This window comes from Pseudopodoces humilis, chromosome 24, assembly GCF_049639895.1.
Source record: "Pseudopodoces humilis isolate 2021_Gansu_Grassland_sample_001 chromosome 24, ASM4963989v1, whole genome shotgun sequence".
Classification (NCBI taxonomy): Eukaryota; Metazoa; Chordata; class Aves; order Passeriformes; family Paridae; genus Pseudopodoces; species Pseudopodoces humilis.
In genome coordinates, this window is record NC_142223.1 from 5,287,898 (window position 1) to 5,309,258 (window position 21,361).

General features: G+C 40.7%; 1 protein-coding gene across 2 annotated transcripts; it reads right to left on the reverse strand.

The window, feature by feature from the left end:
- Positions 1 to 1,002: 1,002 nt before the first annotated feature.
- On the reverse strand, positions 1,003 to 21,137 carry GABRD (gamma-aminobutyric acid type A receptor subunit delta). 2 transcript variants are annotated; one of them, XM_005528367.3, is made up of 11 exons: positions 20,978 to 21,137; positions 17,109 to 17,246; positions 14,497 to 15,983; positions 7,626 to 7,738; positions 7,012 to 7,079; positions 6,436 to 6,656; positions 5,573 to 5,655; positions 4,078 to 4,215; positions 3,018 to 3,170; positions 2,237 to 2,448; positions 1,003 to 1,931 (listed from the first exon to the last, which is right to left on the reverse strand). In XM_005528367.3, exons 3-11 carry the CDS (start codon positions 14,562 to 14,564, stop codon positions 1,632 to 1,634), a joined length of 1,356 nt encoding a protein of 451 aa, XP_005528424.1. In that variant the 5' UTR covers positions 14,565 to 15,983; positions 17,109 to 17,246; positions 20,978 to 21,137; the 3' UTR covers positions 1,003 to 1,631. The 2 variants fall into 2 exon arrangements, with proteins under 2 accessions (XP_005528424.1, XP_005528423.1); XM_005528366.3 differs by having other exon boundaries at positions 3,018 to 3,173.
- Positions 21,138 to 21,361: the final 224 nt, after the last annotated feature.

Genomic DNA, 21,361 nt, shown 5'->3' on the forward strand with positions numbered 1-21,361 from the left:
ATTTTATCTTTCAGTGCTAGTCATATGAAATCAAACCATAAATCACAGCTGAGTTAAGGCAGGAGGAATGTGCGCAGGTTCCACCAGGATGAAATCCTCCTTTCACCCTTATTGCAACTATTAATTGTCAGCCACACGCTCAAGAGCCCTATCTTAAATACCAGCAAAGCTCTTCTCTCACCTACAGCTTCTGGCTTAGTCTCTCTCCATGCTCCTTTCCACTGCAGTTTTCAGCCTCTTGCTTTGCTCCCTTCTTTCCCCCTCCCTAATTTTGTCTTTTCTTTTGGGTCAGTCTCTATTTTTAAAACAGCTTCTCACTTTCAAGGCAACAATATCCTGAAAATAAATTTCTGTTTTGTAGTGTCTTACATTGGCTTCCTATACTATCAATATTTATCAATATTCCAATATATTTGCTGTGGAGATTTTAGAGAATAATTGTGAAACTAGTCCGTTGTGAGTACTGTGTTCATTTGCTGAGCTCACTGAGATTATTTACAGAACAAAGTGTTATTTTGCATGAGTTGGGTGAGAGATTTAGTCCTGAATTAAGCAGTGTGTATGAGGACCCATAAATTTCACTTTTGAATAATGGAAGTGAAGAGGCCTAAGAGATTAGGTCAGCCTCTGAATTAAAACAGCAAAAAATATCCAAAGCAACAGAATAACTTAAAGATAGTTATGAAATGTTTTTTACTTCCCTCAGCTATTTAGGGACAGATTCAAAAAGGATATTTTCAGAAGCGCACATGGTAGATTCTCACTGAAAATTAACAGAACAAATTCTAAAGTCCTTCCTGCAAATGGAGTCCGACTTTCTTCATTATCAATCACCTTTCAAATTTTTCCCAATCCAACACAGGAAGCCTGAGCTTTCCCTGTGTTTCTAAATATTTTCTCTGTTTTGGGGCCTATGAAACTAACAAACATTTCTGTATTTAAGTGTTTAAACTTTCATTGGCTTAGATCTGAAATGTAATACAGTCATTATTAACAATTCAGTAAAATTTTATGTAGTATATTTTATTTCATGCTGAGACTAAGAGCATTGAAATTTTCCAATACTTTATCCAAGACAAATAATAGTTTAAGAAAAAAACCTCCACTCCCCTCTATTCCCTTTTACTTTGTTCATGAGATTTTTCAGATTAAAAACTCCAACTTCAGCACTAATGTTAAACCTAGACCAGCCCACAGATGCAGAAAACCAGTTGTGCCAAAGTGAGAAATAAGCTCTTTCATCACAAATAAAAAGAAAATTATCTCAGTATGAAAAGCCAAATCTTCATTACTGATCAATCCTTGAAGTGGAGGAAAACCATGGTCATTTAAGATTTAAACTTTTGCTACAAATATGTACATATGAAAAGTTGTCTCATGGTATTACAGGAAAGAAAGAGCTGGAATTGTTTGGCAGAGTGCAGTCTTACTATATCAAATCAGGTCAGCAATAAATTGCTGCTTTAAGTAGGAATTCCTAGCAGGACCTTCTTGACTTTGGAAGTGTCTTGAGCTCATTGGAAAATATTTCGAGAAGAGGTGCCTCAATTCAGTTTCAGTGAGGGCTTTTTAGCCTGTGGGTATTGTTCAGTTTGTAGGTCTTGGGAAGAATTTTCCTTTTTTTGTTGTCTTTACATTGTGTATGCAACCCAGTATATAACATTGACTGCTGCAAAGGCTGCTGGGAACACGGCTCTGGCATAAATGTCAATGGTGTCAGCATCAATGGGCTTAAAGAGGGACTTCAGGCCAGTCTTTTTGTCCAGTTTCATTCCCTGCTGCTGTTTTGTCTCCCCAGTTTCTATTTCTATTGTGCCATATGATCCAGGCAGGCTTCTGGGAATTCGGTGCTGCCTGTTGGAAATGGCCAGTTCCTGGTTCACACCAGCTATGGAGAGGGAAAACAGAACAATGGCATTCTTCACATTGATCTGCAAAGGAAATAGGAGAATAAATAGCAATTTATAGAGCAAGACCAGTGTCATTCATCCAAACTGTCCATGGCACCAGCATGGTGAAACACTCATGGGATCCATATGTGGTGAATGGGATTTAGCCCCAGCTTTGGCAGAGCTGATGGAAGACTCTGTGCTACCACATATAATTCTGGCTTTACATGCTCTAAATTACTGAGAACATTCTCAAAGCCTTTCTTCTTGAGAAGAATTTGTAGAAAAAGATCATGAAACAGGGTGATTGCTTTGGCAAAGTTATTCCCAGTATCACACTTACTGACCTCTGCACTCTGCCTTCTCGCCTTTATCTTGTTCTTCTGCTTTTTCATGTAGTCGGCATTGAAATGTGCAAAGGCGTATTCCACCAGTGCAGCAAAGACAAACACGTAGCAGATCCAAAAGTAAACATCCAGTGCCTTGATGGCAGAGGCTCGTGGGAGTGAGGATCGGGCACTGACCATCAGTGTGGTCATTGTAAGAACAGTGGTGATACCTGCAGAGTAGCACAAGAGAGAAATATATGCACTAATATACATAAATATATATATTAATATGAGGCTGAGGATTACTTTCACAGTAAAAGCCCCTTAATACTGTGACTTCTGATTTTCACAACAGGGGAACTTGTAAGAAACCGCATTTGTATGACTAAGACAGCTTTGAACAAGTTATCCTTGGTTTTGTCCTAGACTGGGAGAAAGAAAACTCAAAGAATTAACTCTCAAACACTTTTACATCTGGATTGGCAACCCTTAGTCAGACAAATAGACCCATAAGCTGCAGCAACATTTTTTCTGTCACTGTCCAGTTCCTTCAAATCAATTCTTTCATTTCTTTCACAGTCATTACTGCTTTTAGCCCTCCCTAGATGCTTTTCCTTACTGGGGCAGCTGCTCTGATAACATGACAGAAACGAAACCAGGAGGGAAATCTTTCAAAGAACCCTCCCTTCTGCAAATGTAAACACAGTGGTCATAAATGCACCTTAACGAGGATTATCAGAGAGCACAATTACCACTTGAGCACTCCCTTCCCCATGAGTCCCCAAGCCATCTGTTTTACCTAGTGACACCCTGGCAGGCACAGCTGACTGGCTGATCCAGAAGGACACCCACGACATGGCCACCAGTAGGATGGAAGGGACATAAGACTGGATGATGTAAACGCCTCGATTTCGCCGAAGGTGGAAGTGGAGACTGAGCCTGGGAAACTGACCTGCTGGAAAAGAGAGCAGGCAGAAGAGATTCTGGCTGCATGAATTACAGTTAAATTGATATTAAAAATTACATTTTCTACAATGACACAGAGCTAGATTCTTTAATGTCTTCTGGACAAGGGTCACAAAAAGCTTTTTTGAATGCTGTTCGATTGATGATTCATAACCTCTGCACAAGGTACTGCAGCTTTCATCAGCTAAGAATAGGTCAAATGATTTGTCTCAGGTCATATCAATGCCAGATCTGAAAATAAAACCATGAGTCTTCTCAAATAACAGTATTGCTTCAAAATGTGTACTGTCTTATCATCTGCTGTAGAAAGTCCTCCAGATACTAAATTTAGATTTTTTAAAAGGCCAAGTTAATTTCAAACTCAAAAAAGAGCTTAGAGGAGATGTGCAGCATAAATGAGAATCTGAATACATGAAAGAGGATGAAAAATCAGCAGGAAAGAAATTACTCCAATCTTGTACAAACATTGCAATAAGCCCAGTGATAGACATACACACCACTGACTTCTACAGGGTAGAATTAGACTGATCTGACTGTACGTCATAAGCTTCATAACATCAGGGCTAATGGAAATTTTTCTTGATCTGAAGTCACAAATTAGGTCAAGAAAATCTGAGCTATACCTCAAGTGCTTTTTATCAAGTGCTGTCTGGCTACTCCATGCAGTATTTTGTTGAGAAGAGAGAGCTAATGAACAGAACCTGCTACAGTGGCTACCTGGAGGCTCAGTGGCACTTCTTACAAGTGGAAGATGAAGGAGACTCTTACCAGAAAGCTGACAGGTTCTTAAATTAGTTACTTAACAAGAAGGATTTTCTATTATAGATGAAGGAGGTTTCTCTCTGTGGGAAAAAGTCAGATACTGTCCCTGAATTGAAGAAAGATTCTGTTACCAGATTTGAAGTTCATAATTTCTGTTGTGAACTGGTAATTGGTAATTGTAAATTGAGCAAGCTGCAGCTTATCCAGCCCATGGATCTCCTCCTGGTTTTCTGACCAGTGGTAGACAATGTCCTCTGAAGAGTAGCCATCTGCCAAAAGAAAGCTGAATAAACATGAAGTTCATGGGAGAAATTCAGAGCTTAGAGAATTCATAGTAGAAGTTCTCTAATTCCTCTGCTATGCTGATTTCCACCAGACATGTTGCAAACATGCTGAGATTCAGTCTGGATAATTCTCTCTGCTTTGGAGAGGTGCAGGGTACCAGGGTCATGACGGAAAGAGAGGATTTGAATTAGAGGGTTTATGTAATATGCAAATTCACAGGAAATCAATCTTTCCTAGTTTTGCTATTCATTGACATCTTGCTACTAAAGCATCCATTTGTTTAAAGAGACTTTATTTCTGTTTGTTTCACTGAAATGAAAACCCTCAAATTCAATTAAAACCTTCAAACCCCACCAAAACTCCCTGCAGAACTCGCTGGGAGAAAGAATGAATTGCTGGGGCACTGTCTGCTGCCTCTGCATTTGGTGATTATATAAGTAAAACCGTAGATTGCTATTTTTGATAGGATAAAATGGTATTGTGGTTAACAGCCTAGAAAACAAAGTCAGTGACAAAAAAGAAAATGAGAAACTTGCACCAACAGGACAAGTGATCTGCTCAGGATCTGTTATTCCCAGGTCTCTGGAACCCTCAGGATCTGCAGGCTCTTTGATCTAAAAACCAGATCAATTTTCCCTGAGCTAAAAACCAGATTAATTTTCCCTGACTGGGTGGTCCCTGCTTGTGTAAGTGATAATTTTCATCCAGAAGTATTAATGCTCATGGGAATTACATGCTGATCATAGATTAAACACAATTTGGATAAAATATAAATCCATTCTTCACCCTTTTTTGTGAATACAAATGAATTAAGCATATCCATGCAGTATTCTGATGGATTTCTGTGTAACAGATATATGAATGCCAGGGCAAGTTATAAAGCCATGTGAAGGTTAGTCACAATGGCATTCATTAAAAGCAAGGAATTCTTGCTTTTTCCTATTTTCTTATAAATTAAAAATAGCACATCACATTTTGCCTGTGGGCTTTTCTACTTGTTCTCACTGGATGATACAAACCTCAGTAATGCCAGTGACTGCCAAGACTGCACAAGGTTTCATATGAAACACAAAGTTCCAGACATTTGTCAGCGGGACTATACATTGTTCATCATCCCTAAATTAAATCCTAGAGATTTGGATTGGACCAGAGTTGAACTGGTATTGAAAAGTCCACAGTCTAATGCCCAACACAGGGAATGAAGATATTTTTGTTCACTCTAAACCCCAAGGCACCCCTTACATTCCACTGATTAAAGCAGGATCATCCTAGCCAAGTCCATCTAGCTCAGTACCATGTATGCAGACTTTACACAAAAACACAGGAGTACTCTGTCCTTACAGCTTTCCAAATCCAGCATGCATTCCTGCTCATCCATTGGATACTTGGAAAGGTCCATGTCACAGGCCACTGTTGAGGTAATCCTGTTTGGAGCAATGTGAACACCAGTTAGTTACACTCAGACAGAGCCTTTTCCTCAGAACTCAAAAGACTAAGTGGAAAACTTTGAAACCTTAATACTAACAAAGGAAACTGTTTCTAAAGTCCTGCTGGCTGCTGCTGGAGTCTGTGGGAAACCCAGAGGCAGAGGGAATTGAAAAAAGGTCAAATGACTCGTCTAACGTCAGAGGATTCTGCAGCTACTGATGATAAAAAGGAATTTTCTCATTCCATCTCCTCCCTTTCTGTCCCCAAGATCACTACCAATACCTTAAGGGGTACTTTGGACTTACTGTTTCAAAGGTACACATTCATTATTTCTCAGAATATTACAAAATTAACTGTCAATATAGTTACTGAGTGCCAGCCACAGCCCTCTTCCAAAGTGAGAAATACTGCTTTGTCTGTGTGAAAGATGGGGAAGCTGAGCTCAAATAAGGCTCACAACTCCCCTGGAAAATAGTGAGAGAGTGGAGAATAAAATCTGCTTTATATTCAGCACCTCCTTGCCTGGTGACCAAAGCCATGAGAGGCTTTTCTCCCACTGAGGGCATTCTGGATGTGATTAGTGACTGTGCAGTGTTAGTGCTGCCAAAAAGACCTTCCTGACTTCTCCTTATAAAGAAAAGGATGGGGGATAGGAGTTTTTCTTCAATTTTTAACTAATAATTACTTTAGGAAATTGTCCTAGGAATACTGAGTGATTATAGAATGTTCAAAAAGTTAACACACAACAGAGTATACCTGTACTGTTTGATACCCACCTGATGCTGTATAAAATTACTCCATCTGGCTGGAGCCTGATAAGTTTGTTTTCCACAGTCACATCATGGAACCAGGCAGACTTGGCATTGACTATGAAAGTATCTGGCAACCAGAGCTTGTCCACAAACCTGCTGTCCAAGCCCAGAGTTTCGTTGGTGTGGTTGTAAGACAGACGATCATCTCGCCAGCTCTGGTGCAAAAATACTGTCATGGTGTATTCCTGTGACAAGAGAAGTCCTAATTAAGAAGTGATGCTGACAATGATAAGTCTTGGAACTTAGCCAAAAATCAATGTCTTAGCCTAGAAATACATTATTTGCTTTAAGTGCAAATACATATTTTTATACTTAGTCAACCAGTGAACTGCCCGAGCATTTGAATTTCAGTCATATGCACCTACTATGGATAAGGACAAGATATTAAAAAGTGATTTAATATCAATGCTATACATAACACATTGCAAGAGTTGCACAGGTCTTGATGAAGAAAATCAATTCATATAACTCAAGAAATACAACTTGTAGTTTTGAACCTTTGCTTTTTTTAAAGCGAAACAAAAAAATCTGATACTGTACCATATTCACTTCTGAGATGTGGTCAATGCTGGCTACTTCAATTGCCAGAGCAACATTAACAGGAGGACCTGAGAAAAAAAACGTTTGAATGGGATGATTTATATCATCATAGTACCCATTAAAATATCAATGATCCCAGACTGCTAATTCTTTCATACAGAGTGAGTTCACTGAAGTGTTTTCCTTTATAAAGTACATTCTTGAAGCAAGAATTTTAAATAGTTTCCTGATTGTGCCCTCAATTTCCAACAGCACACCTCACTACAGTGATAAGGGACACAAGATAAAATCACAACTACTGAAAATTATAGAATCCTTTCTGGAAATCAGATCATCTAGTTTAAGACAGCATGACTTCAAGCAGATGCAGATCATCATTTAATGAAATACAAAATTCCTTCAACTTTGAAGTCAAAAATTTAAGAACTGCATCAGAAGCCTGTGTTGCTGTTGAACAGTCTGTTTCTTGTCAAAATAAAGTATATTATTGATTGCTATTTTTTCAGCATCCAAGTAAAAGATAATCACAACTTTTTAATGATTTAAAGAATGAATTTCACATAAACATCAGAAGGATTGTAAGAACCAAAGAGATATTATTCTCCAAGTCTCACCTCCAATCCCAGGCCTGAAATTTCGTGCATACCCTTTCATCAAATCATCCAGGTTGGGCAACCAGGAGATTTCAATGTTGGAACCTATGTAATCTCCGATGTCACTCATAGCTCTGGGTAAAGAGAATAAGTATCTTAAAATTTTCCATGTTTACAAACAGAAATATGATAGAAAATGAAAGTTATTGACTTATTTTACACCAGAGACCACCTGCAGTAGAATCAGCTATATTAGAGATTTTTATAGGTAGGAAAACCATTCCAGGTATTTCTGTTTAAATCAAAATAAATTTCAGGCAAGACTATGGCATCTTTAAGTACAAGCACATACTTTTTAAAGTTTCTTTCTTTCTTTTTAAAAAAAAGTAGGAAAAATAGATTTAGAAACTTAGAAAAAGCATGAAGGAAACAAAGATACTTTGTAAACTGCCTAAAATGCATCTGTGAATGTTGAAATTCAGCTGTGGCAGCTTCTTACTATGGAACAGCTGAGATCAAGGAGGCTGGTGCACTGTTAAATGTGACAGAAAAACAGGAAAAAGTGCATATCTGGAATCTGGATAGCAGGCAGCAAGTTTTGGCTGGGAGATGTGTTACTGTGGGATTTGTGCTCGTGGTACAGCCCCTCCCAGCAATCAGCATCCCCCTCAGATGCCTCTTCTTGCCTGGCCAGTGATGCTCCTTGAAGACTAGCCCAGGGTCTGGTTGGCATTTGCCAGCCCCTGGCAGCTGCCAGCCCCTCAGCCCTGGCACAAGCAGTGATGTGGATATTCTACCATCTCTCACAAGCAAAGGCAAGGTTGTGTTGTCTTCATTATCTGTTAAACCTGGCAGGCCCCAATTGAAGATCTGTGCCAGCTCACATCGTTCTTCTCACTGCACTGTGATTGACAGGGCAGGAGGAAATAAATGAGGGGCTGGGATAACGTCTGCCACCACCATTTGCAAAAAGAAGAACTACCAGTGGTTTGAGAGGGCCTGTGACTGAATGCAAGTAGTGGATCAAAGCTGCCTGAGCACTGGTTTAGCATCTTGCACTGAGCCCAGATATAAAAATGGCATTTGAGAGGTACCTATGACTTGTAACAGAAGATAAATGGTTAAATATCCATGGAAGGCTGCAGAGTAATACACCATAAACACCTTCTGCCTTGGTACTTACATAACTTTCTTAGAGTGTTCATGTGACATTGACCCACATAAAGCACATGGTTTTTCTCTCCAAAATATGCCAGCCTGGGCATTCAGCTCAGCACAAGCAGTTATTGCCAGTACAGGAACAGAGTATCCTACAATAACCAGCTCTACTCACAGGAGACTGAAAGAAAAACCTTTGATTGCCCTGGTCTTAAAATTCTTGTCTGGACTCAATTATATAAGGAAGGAGTTCTGGGATTACAACGTGTAAATATAAGTTTTGAGCAGCAGAGAAACTGAAGACTTGCATTAGCAGAGCTGTCAAAGCTTCTGTGACCTCCTAGCACAGGGACATTGCTCCAAGTGCAACTTCATTAATTCCCAGCAAAATATTATGTTAAACTGCATTTCTAATGCAGCATTTCTAATACAGCACACTGCTGTATGTTCATCTCCAATTACTATCCCAGATACTTCTCAAATTCCTCTGTCTCTTCTGAGGAGGCATCTTGGAACACTCCAAGATGTGTTTTCAACTGCATAAATTGGAATAACATAATTGATTTAGACAAGGGCTTTGAAGATTTATAACAGATGTCAACAGAGGTTTTTTTCCTTTTTTATTGGGTCTCATCAACTATAGCAACACTTCTTTCTATCAGATTGCTGGTCTTTCAATCATCCAACCATCATTATTTACTTTCATGAAATTATAGCTTTATAATGTTTGTTTAAAAACATACTTATTTGTAACTCACAAGTCTCAGCCATAGATATGGAAAAGTGTTTCTAATCAGTAAAATGTCAGATATACTTTTATGTAAAGAATGGTACCCTATGTCTTTTCCTAATTAGAATAAATAGTTACAATACACTTGAAAAATATATCTGCTTAAAATCTCTTTGCTTTCTCAATAGAAGGTGATGCTTTTCAGCTTCTGTTGCTAAAACAGCTACAGTTCAGTAAAGTGTTTGGAAACACAATTCAAGTCAGAAGGTGACAGCACTGGAGTGATGTATCTCATGTGCCTAATCATGTTTTGACAAAACACTAGGAGTGCAGCTGTTCTCCTGTGTCAGGATTCTATTTTAATGGCATTAAGGAAAGCCGTGGAGCTCAAAGGAAGTCAAAATGATGAGAGTCAGGTTAAAGACTGAGGGCTATAGCCTGCCATGTGTTTTAAGCAGATTACAATCTAGAGGGAGTTTTACTTAAATATCCATGACACAATTAAAATAAATCTTGTTTCTATTATTAATAAAGCCTTAGGGTCAGATCATCAGTGTAACAAATGTGCTGGAGTTAGTGGAGCTAACTGTGGGGGTTATTAAAATATTACAGCTGAAATAATTTATGGCTCTATTTACCAAGTGGTAATAACTTCTTTGAGTCATTCCTCTAGACTTCTGCACATCACATCTAGTGTTTTCTTAAAGTTACATGAAGGATGGTGAGAGAACTTCCTTCAGCCTTGATAAGCAGTTGGGATTATATATGGCCTAAAATATTACTAATTATTGCACCTGAAAAGGAAGACCAGCATAGAGAAGATGCATTGGAAGGGATTAACTTTTCATAGTGTAAGCAGTAAGGATGAAAAGAAAGGCAACTATTAGTTGATTCAGCAACTTCACTTCCCAATGTAAGCTGCTGTAAAGCTTGTTTCAGTAAGAAAAAGGACTTTGTAAAACCAAGGTATTGATTTGTCAAATCTGAGGGGTAAAAGAGCTCCTGAAAAACTTCTCAGTTTGTACCAGGACAATGTGGAGGGTCTTGCTGGCTGAAAGGCAACAGTCCTGGGGAGTTCTATCCCTCTGGAAGTCATTGCCAAATCTAAAGCTGAAGAGGATGATCCACACTCTGTCCACATCTCATTTCAAGCTGATATTTTTGAGAATATATTTGCATCTGTCCATATCTGGAGCATTGGGAGAACTTCAGCTGAGCTCATTGAAAATAGATTATTGCTGTCTAAACATGTCTAAATATGAAAGCAATAGTGAATTCTCCTGCACAGACAAAGAGAAAGGAAATCCCCATTGATAAACTGCACAAACCTGTGAAGTTCCTCTTCCCCTAATATTGACACAGGTTAGGGAAAGCAACTCCAAGCAATGAATGTCACATGACAGAGCAAAGAAATGTCTCAGAGCTAAGTACTAGCAGTTCTAGAATAAAAAGTACACACATCCCAAAATCCTTCCTACCCAACCTGACATCTCCCTCCCAGCTGCTGAAGGACCAGGACATCGTACTAATGTGGAGTGATCTGGGGGAGAAGCATCAATCAACTTGGACAGCACATCCTTAAAGGGCTTGTCAGACAAATGAGGCATTAGCCTGTCTTTGCTCTCTTTCAGAATGCTGCTTGAAAACATTTGCTAGAAGTTTATCAATATTACTAGAAAATATCTATTATTTAAATCACACCAAGGAAAGAGGCAATCTGTAAGTTCCATGTGAATGAGAGCACAACAGCACTGAGCAAGGGATAGTATTAGTACACAGCAGTGCCAAAATCTCTGGGATCAGTGCAAAAAAAGCTCAGAATCTAAGTCAGTGCCTAGTGGGACACTGATTTGAGGCCACAATGGTCAGGACGATGCACTGATCTTCTGAAAAATTCATAAAGCAGTAAGATGTAGAAAATCACTTTTTGCATCTTCTGTTTCTTCTTTAGATCTTCTAACCTTGAGGACTGTAACATCATTGTTATAGGAATCTTTTAACCTGGTAGATAGAAAAACCAGTTTGACTGGAGGACTGGGACCAGTACATTTAATTTTGATAAGTATTTGGGACAGATGTCCCTGATGTCATCACCACTGAAGAAAACTTTTCCTTGGGAAAAAGACAAGAAATATCCTACAAGGTCAGTGAACAATCTGACCTCTGCCAAACTCCAGGATTATCCAGAACAGTATGTATATCCTTCCCATCTGCCATTTCTGACTCTAAGGGAAGCTCACTGTAAATACGTTTTGTATTTTGAAATGTAATTGAAAAAGCATTAGGCTTAATTCATGGCAACCTTTAAACATCAAAGCCTCTCTGGCAGTTTTAAGCTACAGAAAATGGACCACTCTTTGCATACATTCACATGTTAAAGCTGCTCTGTTTCTACTAATAGAAGTAAAAGGCTTAGGGAGACACACAGCAGAATGACAATTAAATGCAAGAGTATGAAAGTCACTTAACAGTGTAGAAACTTAAATATAAAATATACACCTATTTTAATTAGAGTATTAATTAGATTATTAAAATAATCACTCTCTTTCAGTGAGGAATTACAAAGTACAGACACATACCCCAAAACACCTTTCAGAAATGCTCTTTCCCCACACAAATGAAGAAATATTTCCCCAAGTGTCTTTCTAGAGATGATCTCATTCACTGTGGCACATTTATTATTGAACCATCCATGGCATCTCAAACCCTGACAAAAGTGGAAGCCATAGTCTTTGTCCCAAAGACCTGTCAATCATTTAAATGCCAAATTCCTTGCCACTTATCACTGTCTTGAGCAGACCAAAACCCCCTATTTTAAAAAAATGTTTACCTGACAAAAATGTGCTGACATAGGTTGAATTTGGCTCATTCATTTCAGTGAAATAACATACATGACAGAGAAATTGCTTTACACACAGCTAAAGCACCCTGGAAGGTTATGCAGAAATGCTCTGAGGAAGCCGCCTGCATATATCCCCCACTTCCCTCCTCTGCCAAACCATAGCATTATTTTCACTGGTAGTTTTGCTTTTGGGAAATCTTTTGTCCCTTTTGTCTTACTGGTGCATTTCAAAATCACCAAAATGCTGTTCCTTTTTGATTTTTTTTTTTCCCAATATACAGAGCACAGAACTCAGGAGTAGAGAATTTAGGTGTGTTGGATGGCCTCTATCATCAAAATTCTGAATCACACTGTATTTAGAAAACAAAATCAGAGCTTTAAAATTAAGCCATTGGAAGTTTTGCCCATAAATATGCTGCTAGTCATAAAAGCATCTCATATCAAAAATATTTTTACTAATGCAAGGATAAAATTCCACTTTAGTTCTGTTTAACTAATCCAAAGTACACATGCAAGCAAGGTTACTCCCTTTTTACAAGATTAAACAGTGTCCTGCCATAGCCACCCTAAATCCTGAATCCAAACAGAGCAGCTTTCCTGGACCATGGAAGGTCTGACACTTTGGAATAATTGGAAAACTACAACCTGAACAGTTGGAATTTCAGAAGTTAGAATTTGCCTTGCCTGAGTCTGCCATGAGTGGATGTATTCCTACCAAACAATTCATCATTATTGTGTAACTAGAGAAAGAAAATCAGTTAGGGAATTAATAATAAAATAAATAATGTATCCAACAAACACATATCCTGGCAGTTGCTGTGTGTAGGAGCAGACCTTGGAGACAAAGGCTGAGAAGACTGACTCTTCCTTAAAATTCTCTCTTTTTTTGGTCTTATGTACTCAAACAGCACTTTTCAACCCACAGCTTCAATGGTAGCGTTGAAATGATGGGCAAGATCTGGGTGCCCTTAGGTAATAAGCGGTATTTCCTCTGCCTTCACTGTAACACTGGACTGCTTCAGAGTCTGAGGATGTCAGGATCTGACCCTGGATAGCAGATTCAAGGTCAGAGGATAAATCATGCTGTCAATCCTGACTAAGAGCAGTTGACTTGACACTTTCTCTGAGCAGGATTTTTTTCCTTCCCAGTGAAGAAAAAATCAGATCTCCCTGATTAATTCCAAAACCTGTAACAACAATATTATGTTTTACTACAGTTCCCACTTTGCCTCTTCCACTCCTCTGAAGTTTTTAAGGATGTCTATGAAGCAGAAGATGCAAGACCCCATTAATGCCACAACCACTCCTGCTGGGGGGGGGGGGGGGGGGGGTGGCGTAGGCATGTTTTTACATGCAGCAAGTTCTTTTTACTCCCCCCTCTATTTTCATTGCGTAATCATGGCAAGCTTTCTCCAAATCCAGCCTCCAGATCTGGAGAGAATAAGAATATACCGAGACTGTCGCTGGTTGCCTAGCTAACACCTTTGGAGGGAATGTGACTGAGAGCTGCAAATACGTATATTTCTTTAAATTTTATTATTTTAAGAAATGGTTTGCATTTTCCGAACGTTTTCCCCTCTAAGATCTCTTCCTGCCAACCCAAGTTCAGGAGACTTAATGAACTCATTATAAAGGGACAGTTGTATTTTGGGGTTTTAATGGTTCCTACAGAGGCCTTAAGCAAAGCTATTCAGCTTGTACCCCACTGGTTTTGCTGGGGTTTATGGAAGAGTTTCATGTTTAAGCAGGCCTCTACAGAGCTGCTGGAGGGGCTGAGGCTGAGCTGGGATATTGCAGTACCTTAAAAAAAGTGATTGCCCCCATTTAAAGCAAGTGCCCTCTGGAAAAGGCTTCCAGAGCATCCTGTTAAAAAGCCCTTGACTAAACCAAGAAACTGCTGCTCAACTGGCAGAAGTGCATTCTTAGCTAGGAAATGAAAAAAGAAAAAACTGAAATAGATGAGGAACATTAAGGAAACTCTTCAGTCAAGGGCTCTTTTTTTCCTGGACACTCACTCAAAGCAGTCATGGTCTGTAAGTGCAGAAAGCATCCCTGGACAAAAGTGGGAGCCCCAGCCAGAGCTGGCATCACTCATTACAGCTGCACTGAGAGAACAGCTGCCTGAGGCCAGTCTAAGAAAGAATGATAAGATGTTTTCTTACCTGATACACCTGTGCTGTTGGGTGCACAGTAGAATCAAGGCAGGAAAAACCCAGGTGAGAAATTCCATTTTACTCCCATTTATTAGACAGCAGCGACCAGAACCCAGGTTCCCTGGCTCTCCTGGCAGTTCCAAAGCTCCAGTGGCTTTGCCATTCTTGCCTGCTGTGCTAAGTTGAGGCTGAGTTTAAAGCGATGGATGGTTGCTCAGCAGCAGCAGCCCCCACAATCTCCACAGTGCCCGGGAGCCATGCAGGCAGCCCGGCACGGGAGCAGGGAGCAGGGCAGCTCTCCTCTCCTCTCTCCTCTCCGGGTGGCTCAGTCCCGCCCGGCTCCGCTGCCCTGCTCCCGCATCCCTCCCCTGCCGCGAGCTCTTCCTCCGGCCGCTCTGCCCGCCTGCGAGGCTGCTTGCCGAAAATAACCTTCAAAAGGATAGATTAATCCCACGGAGCGGGGTGGGAGCAACTCAAAGTGCTCCGGAGCCACTAATGTCCTGCGCGCATCGTGCCGGGGAGGAGCAGGAGGAGCTGCAGCCCGAGCCGAGGGCAGGGGCGGCCGGTCCTCGGGCGCTCGGGGACGCGGAGCTACTGTACCCGCTCCGTACGGGGCATGTGAATTGCAGGCACCACCGTCGCCGCCGCCCCCCTCCGCCCCCCCGAGCTCCCAGCAAATCCCGGCGGCACCCGGGCACCGCAGCTGCAGCCCGGCTTCCAGCATCGCTCCGAGCGCACCAGCCATGGAGCCGGCAGCGTGCCGAGGGAAATGCCGCCTCTCCGCTGTCTGCGAGCTGTCCCGGCCCGGCGGTACCACCGAGAGGGGCAGAGCCCGCAATGCTAACTTCTGTCTCGCCGCTCTCGGGCTCCTGAGGGGCTTCTCTACAGTGAAACGCTCAGAGCAGTTCACTGCTCCATCCCGGGCTGCTTGGGCTGCCATCGTCCAGCTTCCATCTCTTCTGCCTCGCGGGCTCCCGGGACCTCCGCCGGCTCCCAGGCACCGCGGCTCCCGGCATGGAGCCAGCGGGGACCCGGCCAAGCGGCTCCTCGGGACCAAGGGTTCATCTTGACTTGCAGGTCAAACTCGTTCTCCTCCATATTCGCTCTTTCCTTCTCTCCTTCTCCGCCTCCTCGGCTTTTTGGTGCTGTTCAATCTCGAATGACAATTTTAAAACCAACCCACAAAGGAAACTGTGTGAAGGAGACATTTTCAAGAAATTATATCATAAAACAAAAATGATTGTGCAGGTAACTTAAGCTAATGAAAGGAGACACCTGGGATAAAGTTGGACCAATATTTTTGTCTTCTTAGTTCTGTACAGTTATTTAGTCCCAACATTTCAAATGGCTACTGAAGGGTAGTGGGTGATGAAAATAACAACTCCGTGAGGTCCAGGAAAACAGATGTACACAATAAACACACAAATGTAATACAACAAGTACAGGGTTGTTTTCTTTCTGATCTTTTCCTCCCGCTGCCCATTTCAATGGCGATCCTGCAACTCAAGGAATAAGACTATTGCATTAATTTTATTTTTATTATTTTTTTTTAGGAAGTAAAATAAAAGATTTTAAATAGAATTTACCTGGTGACACACAGAACAGAATGATTTTATTTCCCCATATAAAGAACACATTCACACCTTTTGGGATATTTTCAGTTGAGATTTTTTCATATTTTTCCTACTCTTAAGGCTGATGGTCCAGTGGACTACATATCAATGCTGAGAATTCCTTGGTGTTCTCCTCTGGCTAATTTACTAGTAAAAAAGAACAGTTTTCTATGTCTTTGGCATGTATCTGTAAAAATAGCCAAAAAATCCACAGAGGCACTTTGTACACTGGGATTGTGTGAATGACACATATAAGTGTATGATGTGTGTATTTGTGTGCTGATAGAAGCACACACATGGTAACACATGCTCTGAAAGGACAGACCTTGCTGAAAAAGTGACCACTGACACAAGTAAAAATACAATGACAATCCTAAAAGACATGTAAAAGTTCTCTCAGATAAATAAATTACATTTACATCTTATCATTTAAATCTTACAATTACATCTACAAGGGGGATTATATCCTCTTATTTTAAAGAAGGATAAATGTTTGGTCATTCCGTCTTGGATTTAGTTGGTTTTACACACAATGTCTTTAAAATAGACTGGTACATATATATATATATATATATATATATATATATATATACACAACCCACTCAAAATAAATAACTCCTATTCTCAAAGGGAAGAGAGGAGATAAAATAATAAAAATCAACAATACATTTAATTTCCTACAATTCTAGCTAAATATCCCAAACTCATTACAGTCAATGACAGATCGAAATTGCTAAAACATAGATTAAGGAACTATTACAATTGCCATTAAAACATCAAAACAAAACAAAAATAAATAAGCTCTCCAAATCTTTTTCATCTAATCCTCTTGAAAATAATTAAAGCTTTCCTTTAGCTACTGGCTGGGAACTGTCAAATAGTCTTAAAAATATGGCCCATGATACTCAATGTTTGCTAAGTCTTTTTTTCACTCAAACTGCTGCTTCTCCTCAATCCCTATGGCTGCAGGCACCAGCTTTAATGGAAATATCCATCCCATGCTCTGACCTTGCACGTGGGCTCAGCAAGCAGGATCCTCAGGGACTGCGTGGGATCACTGCAGCTCCAGCAGGACCAGGCTGTCAGGTCAGAGTTACACAGGTTGGGGCAAAATTTGATCTTTGCTGTAGTAAAGTTGTAGTAGATCTGTGAAAGGAACACAGTGGTCCTTAAATCAGTGTTTCTGCAGTATCTGTCCATGCCAGGTCAAATGATCATGGGCTCTACCCACATCTGGACAATTTTACAATGACATTTAATCATTACTATTTTTTAAATCATTAGTTGTTACTACTACTATATCAACTAATTCTTTAAGTATGTACCCTACTCAAGCAGTAATAAAGGTCACAACTTTGAAGTATATTTTACTACGTTGAAGCCAGAAACCCACATTTCTGTATCTGTCAAGTATTTTTCTTCTCGAACATATAACAGGTATGAATTTTCCCTGATCACAGTCATCCATACCTCTGTAACTGCTACCATACAATCATTTATTGGATGGTGTAATTTGATGGGATTGAGGAGAAGCATGCTCAGTGATTTGGGCCAAAACCAAGTTTTCAGTAATTTATTACTCAGGATTTTGAGACTGTATCAAAAGGACATTATTTCAATTTATTTTACAATTGCACTGCATTATCTGGTATTCTTAATAGATCATTTTCTAAATAGAACAGGTGGTTTTACTGCCAGCAAAATAAAGATGTCATATTGTCAGATATAATTTTTAGAGGCAAAAAATGTACCACAGGGATAATTAGTCTCACCCTCCCATGATTCCACCTAAGCAGCTCATGAAAGACTGTTGTGGCAACATCGCCAAATGTCTCTAGATATATAAATTACACACATATGTCTATTTTTGTAAATGAGATTTGGGAATATCATTAGCAATTGCATGGTGGGAATATTTAGCTCGTTTCAGAGGTTGTAGTGTACTTGCACTGTATGAGCATCCCCCAGCCCCAACAAAAATGTGTCTGTATTTAATCAGTATCTGGATAACCACAATATTAATTTCCCTTTCACCTTAGGTGCTAGAAATATAGTTTTTATCTGTTTCTAAATGTTCTGTAGAACATCTAGTTCCTCCCTCACTCTGCACAAATTTTTTTATAATCATGAAACACACTGCAGGCAGACACTTTGCCCTCCTTTTCTTTTCTTTATGCAACAGATTTAGGATTAATTTCCCCAATTTTACCCCAAACCAGGGCTAATTCCAGGACCAGGATGATAGTTTTACCCCAGCTGTGTTGCTCTCAGGTGTGCACTCCCAGCTGGTGCCACCCCAGGCCATTCCTCCACTAAGTGCTCTGACAGCAAATGCCCCTCTCACTTTTTGTCCATACATCTGTAAGGATGAGTCATTAGGAAAATGCTCATCAATGTTTGCCATTATTTACAGTCCAACAAATCAATGTTTGCCATTGTTTACAGGCCAACATCAATCCCTATCAAACAACAGGGGCAGACCAGTCATGCTATGTAATTGATATGAACCACTCTGCCAAAATGCATATTCCATTATTGGCATGTCTTCCTGCCTAAACGCCAGAAAGCTCTATATATGAGTTCCTGTCACCTTGGAAACGTTCGGAAGGGAAACGCCTACTGCCTGTGGAAGCACAGTATGCAGCCATATAGCAGAGTGAACTGGCCAGCTCTGCTGCGTTTCCAGCTGATCCTGAGGTGGTACTGCAGAAACTTCACAGAAATGCCTCTGAATTTAACCTCATGGGAGCAAAACAGCAGGGATTTAATTTGGATCTGTTCACTCCATTTCCCAGTTTCTCTGAGATGGATCGCTGGGGTCCAGAGCCCACAAAATCTGGAAGAACTACATCAACCAAAGCCTTTTTTGTACATTTCCTGGAGCTTAAATCTTAAAGATTCACTGGCTTTAAGTTGATAGACGTACACTGTAGATTGGGAGACAGGAACTTGGCTGGGGAGCCATAATTTCCTTCAGAGGAACTGCACATATCTTCTCCCTTCTCCTATCTATATGAGAGAGAAAAATCTACATTGTCTTTCCCTAAAAACACATTATTCACCTGACACAAAATCATGACCTTTTTTGATGTTGTTGTTATGAAAATAATTCAAACAGTTGTAAACTGGGACTGAAAAAATACCCCGAATGAAAATATCACAAGAAACTGGCAATCAGTGATATTTCCAGGTGTTCTTCTGAGTGTTTTCTTGAGGGGAAAATCCGTGCTTGGATCTTTTGCGTCCCAACTCAAGGAGTGTGGGAACTGGCAGGTTCAGAGTTAAAATGGTTATAACTATTCCAGATCTGCAGAGAGAGCTATACAGTTAATCACTGCATATTTTTAGCCTACATCTTGTAGCTTTAATCCTGCAAGTGTCTGTATGTAATTTGTTTTATGTAATATGAATAGATGCCATAAAATCAAGATTCCACCATTTACAGAGCTAAGAATGTCCATGTATTTCTCAAGACTGAGGACCTAGAGCATGAATGTCGGGCAATGAACTGGTCACTGTGAGTAATTTATACTCTATACTGTGTGTGCCAGTGGAAATAAATGCTCAGATTAGCAGCATGTGCTTGTGTGCCTGGGATCAAAACCTGGACCTTACTCTCGTAGCAACAATAACAATTACAGAAATATTGCTTACAATTAAGGAACGTTTTCAACTAAATAAATCTGAGAATGCATCTGTCTCTGTGTACAGATCAGGGTGTATTTTAGTGTGGATGATGTCTCAGTATTTTAATAACTGAATCCCTGTGAATCTTTGAATAGCTGGGTTTCTCTAGCACATCATTGAGGCCTAGTGCCAAGAGTGAGGGAACAAGGATCTGCTTTGCTGTGGATCCAGCTGCACTGGTCCTTGACTTTGTCAAAGCAATACAAGGAACAGAAAGGAAACCCAGTTAATTTCCAATTTAGAGCTAAAATCATAGATTCATAGAATGGCCTGGGTTGGAAGGGAACTGAAAGCTCACCCAGTTCCACCCCCTGCCATGGCAGGGGCACCTCCCACTATCCCAGGTTGCTCCAAGCCATGTCTGACCTGGCCTTGGACACTTCCAGGGACGGTTCAGCCTCATCTTCTCTGGGCACTCTAAATCTGGTACCTGAACACTTGATATCAAACAGACAGGCTCACAAGATTCTGCTGCAGAACAGAATATTCAAACTGATTCACTTTATGAACACAGACTTTCACTATGTAAATCACTGAAATATCATCTAAGGATTTTTCATGAAGTGACTTTGTGCATATTTATAACAATTAGAGAAGCTCATACAGAACCTCTAGAGCTGCAGTTGCTGCTGAAGCCAGAGTTGTTCAGAACGCGACATTATAAATGGTCAGCATTACAGGTACATGATTTCTGCTGTAATAACCTTTAATTAGTAACTAGTGGTGAAATCCTTTTGTCAGGATAGTACAGGCTTATTTCTGAAAAGCCATTTAAAACAGGTTCCTTTTGGATCGAAACTTGGAAACCTTCACTATTATAATGTGTGCTCCAGCCCCAAATCCACAGGACTTAACATTGCAGCAAGTCATCTGAATTCACAAAAAGGGTTTTAATCATAATACCACCAACTTGCTTAAAATTTATAAATGTATGCGAATATACACCAAGCTGAAAGTTCACTGAGAATGTCTCTGGCTTTGGTTACCTGAAACCGCCCGAACCAGATATCCCACAGAGGCAGCACAGATAGAGGTGCTCCCACCAGGGTAATTACTGACACTAATATGATGGAATTATTAATGCTGCTGTATTTCCAAAGTGTAAATCATTCTTTTAAAGAACATGTCAAAAGCTCACTCGCCACCACACCCGGGCAGGAGCCGTGTCAGTGGTTCATATTTTAACTTACCTCTGAGAATAAGTAATTTAAACAATCCTGAAGTAGGTAAACACCCCAGTGAGGTGCTCAAGATGGCTCAAACCTCAAGAACTCAATGATTTGAACAACCGCGAGGACCCCGACCGAAGACTACGGCCCTCGGACACCAGACCCAGACCTAAGGACCCCGGCCCTCGGACACCAGACACCAGCCCACGGCTCTCGAACACCGGATATCAGTCTACGGCTCCCGGCCCAGCCCGGCCCGCACCACTCCGTGAGCGGGGGAGACCCAGCAACCCGCGCCGGCAGCGCCGCCCCGCGCCCGCGGCGGTTCGGGGGCAGTTCGCGACCGTGTGTGCGCGGCACCCCCGCGCGCGGTGGTTGGCGCCGTTGCCGTGGCAGCGCGCCCGG

Bases quoted from the DNA above. Each gene is read 5' to 3' on its own strand.
- GABRD (XM_005528366.3), bottom strand. From the start codon at position 14,564: ATGGAATTTCTCACCTGGGTTTTTCCTGCCTTGATTCTACTGTGCACC. The intron at 3,174-4,077 runs GTAACAGAATCT...TCTCTTTTCCAG, and splicing joins AATTATGAACTTCAAATCTG to CAGGTCAGTTTCCCAGGCTC. The intron at 1,932-2,236 runs GTCAGTAAGTGT...TTTCCTTTGCAG, and splicing joins CGAGAAGGCAGAGTGCAGAG to ATCAATGTGAAGAATGCCAT.